The 13,040-nt window shown below is 36.9% G+C and overlaps 2 protein-coding genes and 1 pseudogene across 3 annotated transcripts; 2 read left to right on the top strand and 1 right to left on the bottom strand.

Moving 5' to 3' along the window:
• The first annotated feature begins 5,833 nt into the window (after positions 1-5,833).
• On the top strand, positions 5,834-6,388 carry LOC147544325 (secreted RxLR effector protein 161 pseudogene; annotated as a pseudogene).
• A 582-nt stretch (positions 6,389-6,970) lies between these two features.
• On the top strand, positions 6,971-9,196 carry LOC147544324 (Tetratricopeptide repeat (TPR)-like superfamily protein). The gene has a single exon (XM_086637451.1). It carries the CDS (start codon positions 7,350-7,352, stop codon positions 9,171-9,173), a length of 1,824 nt encoding a protein of 607 aa, XP_086493577.1. The 5' UTR covers positions 6,971-7,349; the 3' UTR covers positions 9,174-9,196.
• Positions 9,197-9,627: 431 nt separating this feature from the next.
• On the bottom strand, positions 9,628-12,674 carry VPS25 (E2F/DP family winged-helix DNA-binding domain-containing protein). 2 transcript variants are annotated; one of them, XM_086637191.1, is made up of 7 exons: positions 12,502-12,674; positions 11,950-12,058; positions 10,962-11,101; positions 10,630-10,683; positions 10,455-10,543; positions 10,298-10,373; positions 9,628-9,940 (listed from the first exon to the last, which is right to left on the bottom strand). In XM_086637191.1, the coding sequence occupies exons 2-7, from the start codon at positions 12,006-12,008 to the stop codon at positions 9,819-9,821; spliced, it is 540 nt and encodes a 179-aa protein (XP_086493317.1). In that variant the 5' UTR covers positions 12,009-12,058; positions 12,502-12,674; the 3' UTR covers positions 9,628-9,818. The 2 variants fall into 2 exon arrangements, with proteins under 2 accessions (XP_086493317.1, XP_086493316.1); XM_086637190.1 differs by having other exon boundaries at positions 12,537-12,658.
• Positions 12,675-13,040: the final 366 nt, after the last annotated feature.

The following is a 13,040-nucleotide window of genomic DNA, read 5'->3' as shown; positions in this document are numbered from 1 at the left end:
AAGGACTAGATTTAGTAATCAATATTTCAGAACCTAAAAGGGTAAACAAATTAGTAATCAATTTAAGAACATGAACCCTAGATGGCTAGATTTAGTAATTAATAATCAATTTAAGAACATGAACCCTAGATGGCTAGATTTAATCAATCTGTAGCAGAAGTTCTTAAATTCAATTTAATCAACTTAAGAACATGAACCCTAGATGGCTAGATTTAGTAATCAATAATTCAGAACCTAAAAAGGTAAACAAATTATTTAGTAATCAACTTAAGCAAATTATTTCTTCAAATCATTTATAAAGAAACCATTAAATGAACCCTAGATTGCTAGATTTAGTAATCAATAATCCATAATCAAGAAATTTATAACATAAAGATACATAATCAAATCCTAGAAAGTATAAAGTATAAACTAAAGAGAATTAACTCATCAAGAACACCAAAACCTAAACAAAAAAATAAATCAAAATCTAGAGAGAGAGAGTTGTCTACTTGTCTTACCTTAGCTTGAGAGTTGAGAGAGTTGAGAGAGTACTACTAAATAGAAATCTAGACTTGAGTTTGTTTATTTTCGAATGGAAGAGAGAATGAGAGGAAGAGAGATGATCGAGATCGAGATTGAGAGGGCGAGTCGGCTGTTCGCCTGTTCCTGACTTCCTGTTCGTGTTTGGAAAAAAAATTTGGGATATTTGGTTACTTACTAGGGTTTGTTTGTTTATTATTTTATTATTTGTTTAATCACTTAATGTGAAACGGTTCGGTTCGGGTCTAGCGGTTATCCATAACCCTCATCCACACACCGATCCGAACCCCCCGGTTTTGTGAGTTAAACAACCGAGCCAATCCATGGCCCTTTTGGATCGGTATCCGAACCGGCCAAAACCGTTTGGATTGGTCGGTTCGGATACAGAATGTTCACCCCTAGTAAATTCTTATGCAGTTGTAGCTTCTGCCCACAGGAAGGTTAGAATTTACTACTAAATTGACAGTGGTTGATTTAGAATGAAGTTACATATTTCATAGCTTGAATATTTGTTTTTGCAGCTATCTCAACTGCTTTTTTGAATGATACTTCTCGTATCCCTTTGTTATGTGGTGATAATTTCTCGGATTGGAAAGACAGTGTTCTCTTCACTTTGGGGTGTATGGACTTGGATTTGGCGCTTCGTGTGGATGCACCACCCGTCCCCACGGAATCAAGTACGCCTCAGGAAAGGTTGGACTATGAGCGGTGGGAGCGATCTAATCGCCTATGTTTGATGCTCATTAAGTCCCGCGTGAATAAGAGTATTCGGGGTTCGATACCTGATTTCCCTCACGCAAAAGACTTTCTCAAAGCGGTTGAGGAACAATTTGTTCGCTCAGATAAGGCACAAGCCAGCACCCTAATGAAGAGACTTTCAGACAAAACTTTTGACTATTCTAAAGGAGTGCGTGAGCACATTATGGGGATGAGGGACATTGCTGCTCAGCTGAAACCCCTTAAAGTTGAGATTCCTGAGTCGTTTTTAGTTCATTTGGTACTTAACTCTCTTCCTAAGGAATATGGGCCTTTCAAAATCTCCTACAACACACATAAGGAAAATTGGTCAATCAATGAACTTCTGACCATGTGTGTTCAAGAGGAAGAGAGGATGAAACATGAAACTTGAAAGTGCCCATTTTGTTTCTCATGCTAAAGGAAGTACCAAGAAAGGCAAACGTGTCAAGAATGTGCAGAACAAAGAAACTATGTAATTAAAGCATCATGGCAAACGGGTGAAATGTTTCTTCTGCAGAAAGGCTGGACACGAAAAGAAAGATTGCCTCAAGTATAAGAACTGGCTCGAGAAGAAAGGTAATCTCATATCTTGTGTATGTCATGAATCGTTCTTTGTTGATGCCCCAACTAATACTTGGTGGATTGACTCTGGTTCTATGATTCATATTGTTAATACCATGCAGGGGCTTTCTGGACCTAAGGAAGCCGAAAGGAAATGAGGTTGGCATTTATTCCGAAAACCGGATGCGGTCTCAAGTCGAAGCTGTGGGGACTTTTAGATTAATTTTGAAAACTGGCTTTGTGTTAGATTTAAACAATGTTTTCTATGTTCCACCTTTTTCTAGAAACTTGATTTCTGTTTCAAAACTTGTGGATGTTGATTATGAATTTTTATTTAAGAAACCATGTTTTCGTATTTTGAAAAATAATTTTTCTGTTGGTGGTGGAACTTTAATTGATGGTTTGTACAAAATTGATCTAGACCCCACTTTCGAGCATAATTACTTTAATATGCATGCAGATGTTGGTATTAAACGTAATAGGATCGATGAAAACTCCTCTACTTTATGGCACAAGAGATTAGGTCATATCTCCATTGAGAGTGTAAAGAGATTAGTGAAAGATGGAGTTTTAAAAACTCTTGATTTTACTGATTTTGGTACTTGTGTGGACTGCATAAAGGGAAAGCAGACAAACAAGACCTCTAAGGGTGCCAAAAGGAGTTCTCAGATCCTTGAGATCATACACACTGACATATGTGGACCTTTTCCTACCCCATGTCTTAACGGTCAGAGATATTTTATCTCCTTCATTGACGACCATACAGGATTCATGTACCTTTATCTTCTGTTTGATAAGGCTAAAGCTTTTGATGCTTTCAAAAGTTTTAAAACAGAAGTAGAGAAACAAAAGGACATGAAAATAAAGATTGTAAGGTCTGATAGAGGTGGGGAGTACTATGGAAGGTACACAGAAAATGGTCAGATGCCTGGTCCATTTGCTAAGTTCCTTCAGGAAAAAGGCATTGTTGCTCAATATAAATTGCCTGGCACACCACAACAAAATGGTGTAGCTGAAAGGAGAAACCGAACTCTTATGGACATGGTGAGGAGCATGATTAGTAACACTAATCTTCCTTTATCCTTATGGAGTGAAGCCTTGAAAACCGCAGTGTACATCTTAAACAGAGTTCTATCTAAGGTCGTTCCTAAGACACCATTTGAATTATGGAACGGATGGAAACCGAGTTTAAGTCATTTGCACATATGGGATTGTCCTGCAAAAGTGAGAATTTACAATCCTCACATAAAGAAGTTAGATCCAAGGACAACCAGTGGGTATTTCATTGGCTATGCAGTTAACTCTAAGGGATTTAGGTTTTATTGTCCTTCACATTCCCAAAGAATAGTTGAGGCTAGAAATGCTAAGTTCTTTGAGGATTTTGATTCAAGTGGGAGTGATTTTCCTCGACGGATAGAATTTGAGGAAACACGAGAGGAACCTGAGTTGCCTGTGTATACTAGAAATCTGGTCGTTGTGCAAAGAAGTCAACCTGACATAATTGCACAACAACCGATTTCAGAGCAACCGGTTCATGAAGAACAAATCCCACAAGAACCTGTTCCACAAATTGAGCATGAAGATGTGGTTCTAAGGAGATCCTCAAGAACAAGAAAACCAGCTATTTCTAGCGATTATTTGGTATATCTCCAAGAGTCTGATTTTGACATTGGGCCTAAACGTGACCCAATTTCATTTTCAGAAGCCATAAATGGAGAAAAATCTGCACTTTGATATGATGCCATGATGGAAGAGATGGAATCTATGGCTAAGAATCAAGTATGAGATCTCGTAGAGTTACCGAAAGGGTCTAAGGCCATTGGCTGTAGATGGGTTTATAAAACCAAAAAAGACTCTTCCGGAAACGTCGAACGATATAAAGCTAGACTTGTAGCCAAAGGTTACACTCAGAAGGAAGGCATAGACTACCATGAAACCTTCTTTCCGGTTTCTAAGAAGGATTCATTGCGGATTATTATGGCTTTAATAGCTCATTTCGATCTAGAGCTACACCAAATGGACGTTAAGACAACATTCCTTAATGGACATTTGGGAGAGGAGGTATACATGGTTGAACCCGAGGGTTTTCATGTCGAAAACGATCACCATTTAGTTTGCAAGCTCAGGAAATCTATTTATGGACTAAAACAGGCATCCCGCCAATGGTATTTAAAGTTTCACAATGTTACAACCTCTTTTAGTTTTACAGAAAACATTGTCGATCAATGTATATACCTTAAGGTCAGTGGGAGCAAATACATATTTTTAGTCCTATATGTAGATGATATTTTACTTGCAACTAGTGATTTGGGATTGCTACATGAGACTAAGGAATTTCTTTCTCAGAATTTTGAGATGAAGGATTTAGGTGAAGCCTCGTATGTCATAGGCATAGAGATTCACAGAGATAGATCCAAAAGATCCTTAGGATTATCTCAGAAAGCCTACATCGAAAGAATTTTGGAAAGATTCAGGATGCATAACTGTGCAAGGGGAAAAATTGCCTCAAAGTCAATGTCCACAGAATGCATTGAAACAGGGGGAGATGAAAGACATTCCATATGCATCAGCAGTAGGCAGCCTTTTATATGCACAGGTCTGCACAAGACCTGATCTTGCTTTCGCGGTGGGACTGCTAGGAAGATACCAAAGCAATCTCGGGAAAGAACATTGGAAGGCTGTGAAAAGAGTTATAAGATATGTGCAAAGAACTAAGGACTACAGACTGACCTACGGCTTTACTGACCATCTGGAGCTGGTTGGATATTCAGATTCAGATTTTGCGGGATGCGTGAATTCAAGAAAATCTACTTCGGGATATATCTTTCTTCTTCCTGGAGGAGCTATATCTTGGAGAAGTACCAAACAGACCATCCTCGCAACATCTACCATGGAGGCAGAGTTCATTGCATGCTATGAAGCAACGACACAAGCAATATGGTTGAGAAACTTTGTTTCGGGTCTCAAAATTGTCGATATTATAGAGAGACCATTAAAGATCCTTTGATATATTCTGTTGCGGTTTTCTTCTCAAAAAACAATAAGAGTGGAAGCAGAAGTAAGCATATCGACATAAAGTACATTCTTGTCAGAGATAAAGTTAAGGAACATGTAGTGGTCATTGAGCATATCAGTACTAAGTTAATGGTTGCAGATCCCATGACTAAGGCGTTGCCGGCACAAGTGTTCTTAGATCATGTGGAGCGTATGGGTCTTTGTTAACTTATGTAATGTTTGACATGTACTTTCTTTGACTATTTAAGGTGTTTGGTTATTTTTAATAAATAGTTTTATTCGTGCACATAAAGAATAACCATCTTATATCCATTGTGATATTAAAGGAGGACCTGAGTAATTTTGTCAGAAATTACTCATTCGGAAGTTATGCTCATCAAGTGCTTAGTTAGAGAGCATAATGCATTGTAATACATGGAAGGAAGCATTCACTTATCAGAATGTGACCGCTATGATTCGTGGGATATGTTCTTTAATTAAGAATGAGTGATATCTAATCTAAGTGTTTGTTTGGCCATACAGTCCATCACCCAAGTACTTATGAAATATAGCATGTGGGCCAAGTGGGAGAATGTTGGACACGTCTCTTGTTAGAGACTAAGAGTGGCTCACATTCCTAATTTCCCTCTATCTTGGCTTGGACCAATTTACTGATTTGAATTCAGTAAATGCTTGCTTAAGTGGGTATTAGAAATATTTGGGAGATAAAGTTGGTTACAATAACCAACCCACTATCCCCTTCTTCGATGGAAAAGAAGTGGGAGTAGTTTCATAACTGAAGGTCCCTAACCCCTCCTATATTAATGCTTGTGTCTCTCCATCATAAACACAACAAACTTACGGAGAGGATTGAGGTTAGAAGATCTTCAGATTTTCAGCATCTTGCAGTTCCTATTTTTCTACTTAATCAAAAATGGTTGAAGGTATGTAACTTCCGCTCATATTAGAATTTAATTTTCTATCACATTATGCAAAAGAAGTTCTCAAAAGGTTTCAAATGGAGAACTGCCAACCCGTGAGCAATCTTATGGAATGTGGAGTTAAAGTTTTAAAGTTTGATGGTGAAGAGAAGGTAGATCAAACTTTGTTCAAGGGATTGGTTGGAAGTCTTAGGTATTTGACATGCACCAGGCATGATATTCTTTATACAGTTGGAGTAATTAGTCGTTTCATGGAGGTGCCAACAATGACTCATTGGAGAATTGCAAAAAGGATACTTCGTTATATTAAAGGTACATTAGCATATGAATTATTTTATTCGTACTCTAACGACTTTAAATTAGTGGGTTATTGTGATAGCGATTGGGCCGGCGATTTTGATGATCGAAAGAGTACAACTGGGTTTGTTTTCTTTACTAGGAATACTGCTTTTACATGGAGTTCGAAGAAACAACCTATTGTGACCTTATCAACATGTGAAGTTGAATATGTGGCAGCAACTTCTTGTGCTTGTCATGCTATATGGTTGAGGAAAATTCTTAGCACTCTATTACTTGTTCAAAAGGAAGCTACGGACATTTATGTTGACAACAAATCAGCACTTGCACCATAAAAAAGGAGGTGGAACTAAAATTTGTGAAGTCGCATGATCAGATTGCAGACATTTTTACCAAACCATTCAAAGGAGATGTTTTTAAGCACTTAGAGCATTACTTGGAGTTATGAAGAATCAAGTTTAAAGGAGGGTGTTAGAAATAAAAAACTTGATCATTGGTACATGAATATGTGTGGTTCATGACTTTAATTATATTCATGCATTTTGTAATTCATGTATTTTGGAATTCATGTGTTATCTTAGTACATGTGTTTAGGTTTGAATGCATTAAGTAATTTAGATAGTCATATTTTAGATTATAAACACCTATGTAATTCTCATTTGTAAGCATCCAAAACAAGTGTGATTTATCTAATATATTACAAGGGATTAAGAAAGTATTTCTGTGTGCCTTCAAATAATTCCAAAACTTACATCAAGAGGTGTCCTTGGTGGGAATGTGAACTTTCAAATGAAGTTCCGCCACATGGCAATAGACAAAGATAATGAGAGTTAGTTGCAGCTCAACTATACATCTGCCTGAAGTACAGGATCACTACTCTATTAAAGATAGATAGATTTCAACTGTAATCTTATCTTTCTCTCACTTATGGGGATTTCTCTCTCTTATGGCTAACATTCAAGCTTCCCACATTTTTTGGAGAGAGAAAGTGCTCCAAAGAAAGCAGCTGTATATACTTCAATGTAACTCATCTTATATTCAAATTCTATTATCTTGGATGTTCTTAATCTGTTATTTAGTTCAGACCAAATAACTTGGATTTTCAACCTCATTTTCAGCAGGATTTTGTAGTTTTAGATTACTAGTTCAGTTCTTTCTCACTCCACTACATTCTTCATTTTTTTACGAATTTGAGCTTCACCCATCTTTTCAAAATCATCAAATTTGATACTTGTCTGCTTTTGAAAAGAAAATGGAGGTTTTAGGTTTATCCTACAACATACTTTAGATGAAAGTATGATTAAAACATCAGTCTTGCAACAGACCCATCTGCCAATACCTCAAGAAAATTTGTCAAGAACTACACAAGTGAACTCAAATGATCATCATCACCACCAATATCTCTCTCTCTTAAAAAGATGCAAATCCATGGAAGATTTCAAGCAAGTTCATGCTCAAATTCTCAAACTAAACCATTTGGAAATGGGTTTTCGGTACGAAAATCATCTTGTTGCAGTTTGTGCTCTTTCAGATTGGGGTAGTATGGATTATGCTTGTTCAATTTTCAGAAAGATCGATAACCCGAATTCATTTGAATTCAACACAATGATTAGAGGATATGTAAGAGGCAGAGACTCGGAATCTGCCATTCTTTTGTATCAAGAGATGCTGAAAAGATTAGTAAAACCAGATAAGTTTACTTACCCATTTCTTCTAAAGGCTTGCTCTTGTCTATCAGCCATTGAAGAAGGTCAACAGATTCATGGACATGTTTATAAGTTTGGGTTTGAATCGGATTTGTTTGTGCAGAATAGTTTGATCAACTTGTATGGTAAGTGTGGGGAAATTGATTTTTCTCGAAAAGTTTTCGAAAAAATGGATCAAGTTAGTGTAGCTTCATGGAGTGCTCTTCTTGCTTCTCATACTAAATTAGGGTTTTGGAGTGAGTGTTTAAGGCTATTTGGTGAAATGTGCAGAAAGGGTTCTTGGAGGGCAGATGAAAGCACACTAGTTAGTGTTCTTTCATCTTGTGCTAATTTGGGTGCCCTAGATTTAGGAAGATCAGTCCACGGGTTCTTGTTAAAGAACATTGATGAACTTAATGTAATAGTGCAAACATCTTTGATAGATATGTATGTGAAATGTGGGTCAATAGAGAAAGGACTACTTCTCTTCGAAAATACGTCAAAGAAGAACAAGTTATCTTATACTGTTATTATCTCAGGCTTAGCAATTCATGGAGGAGCGAAAGAAGCTCTAAAGATCTTCGAAGAGATGCTCGAAGAAGGACTTAGTCCAGATGAAATCGTTTATGTGGGTGTTTTAAGTGCTTGTAGTCATGAAGGGCTCGTTGATGAAGGTCAGAAGTTTTTCGATAAAATGAGATTTGATCATCATATTGAGCCCACAATTCAACACTATGGATGCATGGTAGACCTATTCGGGCGAGCAGGGAAGATAAATGAAGCATTGGAGTTCATCAATAACATGCCCAAGAAGGCAAACGACGTCATTTGGAGATCGTTGCTTAGTTCATGTAAAGTTCATAAAGATTATGAACTTGCAGAGATTGCAAGTAGAAATCTTTTTGAATTAGACCCACAAAACACAAGCAATTATGTACTTCTATCGAACTTTTATGCGAAAGCTAAGAGGTGGGAAGATGTGGCAACTACTCGTAAAGAAATGGCTAATAAGGGTTTGATTCAAAACCCAGGGTTTAGTTCGGTTGAGGTGAAGAAGAAGGTTCGTAAGTTCGTTTCGCAGGATAAATCTCACCCTGAAAGTTATGATATATATGAGATGATTTATCAAATGGAATGGCAATTGAGGTTTGAAGGTTACTTGCCCGACTTGACCGAAGTCCTTTTGGATGTGGATGACAATGAGAAGAAAGAACGATTAAGAGCGCATAGTCAAAAGTTAGCAATTGCTTATGCGCTTCTACGTACAGAAGAAGGATCCCCGATTAAGATTTTTACGAATATCCGAATGTGCAATGACTGTCATACCTATACTAGATTAATTTCATTAATATTTGATAGACCCATTACTGTTAGAGATCGAAATAGGTTTCACCATTTTAAAGATGGAGTTTGCTCTTGTAAGGACTATTGGTGAATGAGAAATCTGCATCAGAATCATATACTTTCGTTTCATCATATTTTTATGAGTGATGCTAGGGAACAAGAAAAATTAGGCAAATCATATACTTTTGTTTTATCATATTTTTATGAGTTATGCTAGGGAACATGAAAAATTAGGCAAACTCCTACCTGAATTCCTATGTGGCTTGTCATAATTCACAGGTCAGTGAATCAGAATCATTGGATGCACGAATCACAACAAGCCACAGAAGGTTTAGAGTTTGTCTAGTTTTTCATGTTCCCTAACAAGAATGTCTACTTCCTTAACTACCTTTTTGAGTGTTCCCAAAATTAAAATTTGAAGAGTTTCTCAAGATTCAACAGTTTGAATGTATCATTCTATACTAATCAAAATTCTATTTAAATCTTTTCCAAGTAGGGATAGATAGAGATAAAAGAAATACTAAAGAAACTAATATTCCATTATATATTGTCAAAATGTCATTGTTTTGATCATTTCCATTGTAAATTGTTGTTTTACAAATCAACTATGGTATTTTCAAGAAATTAGAAAACAGAGAGAACAGAACAGAAAAATGAAAGACAAATGAAGAACTAAAACAAACTTTAAGAGTGCAAACTGAGAACCAGGACAAATTTTAGTTGCCCCATCAATATATTACACTGAGAATTTTACACCTTCGTCGTCAGCGGAAGACCCTTTGAAAATCGCAGCTTTCCCTTTCTGTTCTAGTAATTTTAGAGCTCGAGTTAGTACAGTACGGTCCATCCCTTGAAGCTCTGTCAAGTTCGAAAGATACATAAATATTCAGAATTCATATATACTGAAGCAAGCATATAAATATGGTGCTGAAATGAATGGAAGACAATTTTTTGCTGGTTTAATAGCATTTGGGACATGATTATCTTCATTTAGTATACAGATGATGAGATTTGTTACTATAAGGATTCTCTTTTACGGCTACCCATTTGAACATTGCAGTTCAACCAGCTTCCGTAACGAGGTAGAAAAAGAGAACTAGTTTCTTGAGATGGCCGATGTACAGAGAACATCTATAAAACAAATCCATTCTGGGATCATCTCCATGTGGACCATGTGGAGTAATAAGATTAATAAAAAAGCGAAAAGAGTTTTGCCTGTTCCTCGAGATTCAATTCCTGAACGGATTTCTTCGATTGTCATAACACTATCTTCCAGTCCGGTTTCCTTCACCTATTATGCATACAAAAAAGAATTAGGAAGAAATTCACACACCAACTTGACGCTTCGATTGATGTAAGAGTTTAGACTCACAAAGCGTAAAATAATATCAGCCCAATCTTGAATCCGGTGCCAAAGAACAAGACATTTTTTGTGTCCCTTATCTATCCACTCTGCTCGCCCTGCAAGTTAAAACGAGATCAAAGATTAACTTCTCTAGATGATGGAGTTGGCCCATTAGCAGACTAGGAACACAACCAAAACAAACCTTCTGAGACCAAGGCTGAGAGGAATGTATCCTTAGCTTCGTGACTGAGAGATCCTGGACCAAGAATGATGAAAACTTACTAAATTGATAAGCAATAGTTTGATAGAGAAAATTATTTGGTCACTAGACTTGAATACGTATATCTTGCAAATATAACACCATGGAACCTACCCACATTTAGCCCAGAGTCTCAGGTGCTAGTTTCCACTTGAAGCAAGTACAGAAAAAGTGAATCAAATTGTTCAAAATGGTAAAAGAGGATACAAGGAGTGCAGGTGAATAAGGTTGAATCATATTAATAAAGAACTTTTAGGAGAAATGATATTACTTACTTTCAATTATTCCATTTGTAAATAGAGGAAACTCTTCCTCCAATCCAATCACAAAGATCTTTTGAGTTCTACAATAATCAAGTATCAGTTCCTTCCACAGTTGAATCTGCTTCTCCCTGGTGTCTCTTACTGGCTGCAAACTGAGGAGCAGATGCACGAACTGTGTTAAAACTGCCCAATGAATTTGCACGTACATCATAATATGAGCACCAGATATTATGTCGCAGAACTATAAATTTTGACATAACTCCATTCAGTCTCTAAAAACTCTAAAAATAGAACTAGTGAATGCTTATGAGATACCATTTCTCTTCTTGTATCTTGGTTTTCCTATGGAATCTTTAACTCACTAGGTATTTCAATTTGCTTTCCTTTTTAATTTAGACTATTAGTTTTTTCATTGTGGGTTAAATTTGTGGTCTTGTAGACTTGGGCATGAAAGATCACTCTCCTAGAACATCACATAATACTAAAACTTATAAATGACTATCCTTCTAATGAAATGTTGAACCGTTAATTTTATCTTACAAGACATTCATCATCTAAAAGCTTCACAATGATGTGACTGTATATAAGTGAGGACTTGAAAAATTCCCTTTGATCATGTCCATGTGGGTTTACATCAAAAGAGGGAAGCAGTCCCAAATGGATGAAATCTTTAGAGAGGTAAACAAAACAAAACCCTCGTTTTCGAGTCTTGTATTAGGGGATTTGTTCAATCTTGGCGATTACTGGGAATAATGAAGCTAAAGGAACCTGCACATGAATCTAAGAAGCAAAAAGTGGTTCTTGTTTACTAAACCAGCAAGGGATTCTGGATAGAGAAAGTCCCATAGCAGAAATTATGATCATTTTGAGAGGTTTCTTACTTTTCAAGTTTGAGTACTCGGTGGCTTTTAATAGCAGAATGTTACCATCAAAAGATACGAAGACATGACAATTAATAAAGAAGAAAATTAGGAGAATGAATAGAAGTTCAGCGGATTACGTAAAGTAAGGTGGGTAGTTGAAGAATTGAGGAAGCTTGAAATCTCCCAATTTCTGCATCTCCTTTGATAAACAATTTGTTCCAATCTCCAGAATCTTCTAACAGGTAACTACAATGATAATAATAATAATAGATGTAAGCATGTCACATGAAAATAATAAGCAATGTTTTAAAATACGTTCTTACGGTTTGTTTTCACAAGCCTTAGGCGACACATCGACGCTTGATCCATAAATTCATTCAAGTTTAATTATGTAAGAAGTATTGGCGTGCTTTCCAACCCGAATATCAAATAACAACTTCATTTCACAAAACGTTACTCAATCATTTCAACAAACATATTGTGAGCATAAAATGGTCTCCCAAAAGGACTTGACTACTTGTTCAATTATAAGAACGAATTGGTACCATCCCAACAAGGGAGAATTACTGAGACCCTCGGGTTTGAATTACTGAAACCCTCGGACTTGACTACTTGTCCGATTATAAGAACGATTATAAGTTCGAGCTCCCTACAGTTCGAATGGAGTACAAGAGAGAGAGAAAACGAACCAGAAAATCAGGTAGTGAATGGAGAGAGAGAGTACCTGGTAGGGGAAATCGATCACCTTTAGAGAGAGTGAGATTCCTTCATCGAGCCCTCATCGATTTCCTTCTTGATTTCCTCGACTGGTAGGGGTTTCAGGAGTGGAATTGCTGGTTTGGTTTTTGGGCTGGGAGAAGAGGGGTTTCAGTGATATAAGCGCCTCGGGTTTCAAACGAAGGCGCCCCAGGTTTCCATCAAAGGCGCCCCATTTTTCTGGTTACCAAAAACTGGGCAATTCAATAATTTTCCATCGTCACATCTGACGAAAGGAGGGGGTTTTAGTAATTACTAAATAAAGGTGGGGATTTAGGTGAACAACATTTCAAACCTCGAGGGTTTCAGTAATTCTCCCTTCGAATAATAGCTTTCTCAAATAGAACTCAAAGGGTTTCCCTTCTTAGTTCTAACTCTAATACATCGATCAAGAATGCCAACCACTGGTAGCCCAGTTGGTCAGTGCATATACTATGCAACGCAGAGGTCCCAGGTTCGATCCCATGGAAGT

This window comes from Eschscholzia californica, unplaced genomic scaffold (genome assembly GCF_041429995.1).
Source record: "Eschscholzia californica isolate CP2 unplaced genomic scaffold, dmEscCali1.0.p SCAF_4, whole genome shotgun sequence".
NCBI classification, from domain to species: domain Eukaryota; kingdom Viridiplantae; phylum Streptophyta; class Magnoliopsida; order Ranunculales; family Papaveraceae; genus Eschscholzia; species Eschscholzia californica.
The sequence above is the reverse complement of the archived record's forward strand: the minus strand, read 5'-3'. Positions and strand labels throughout refer to the sequence as shown.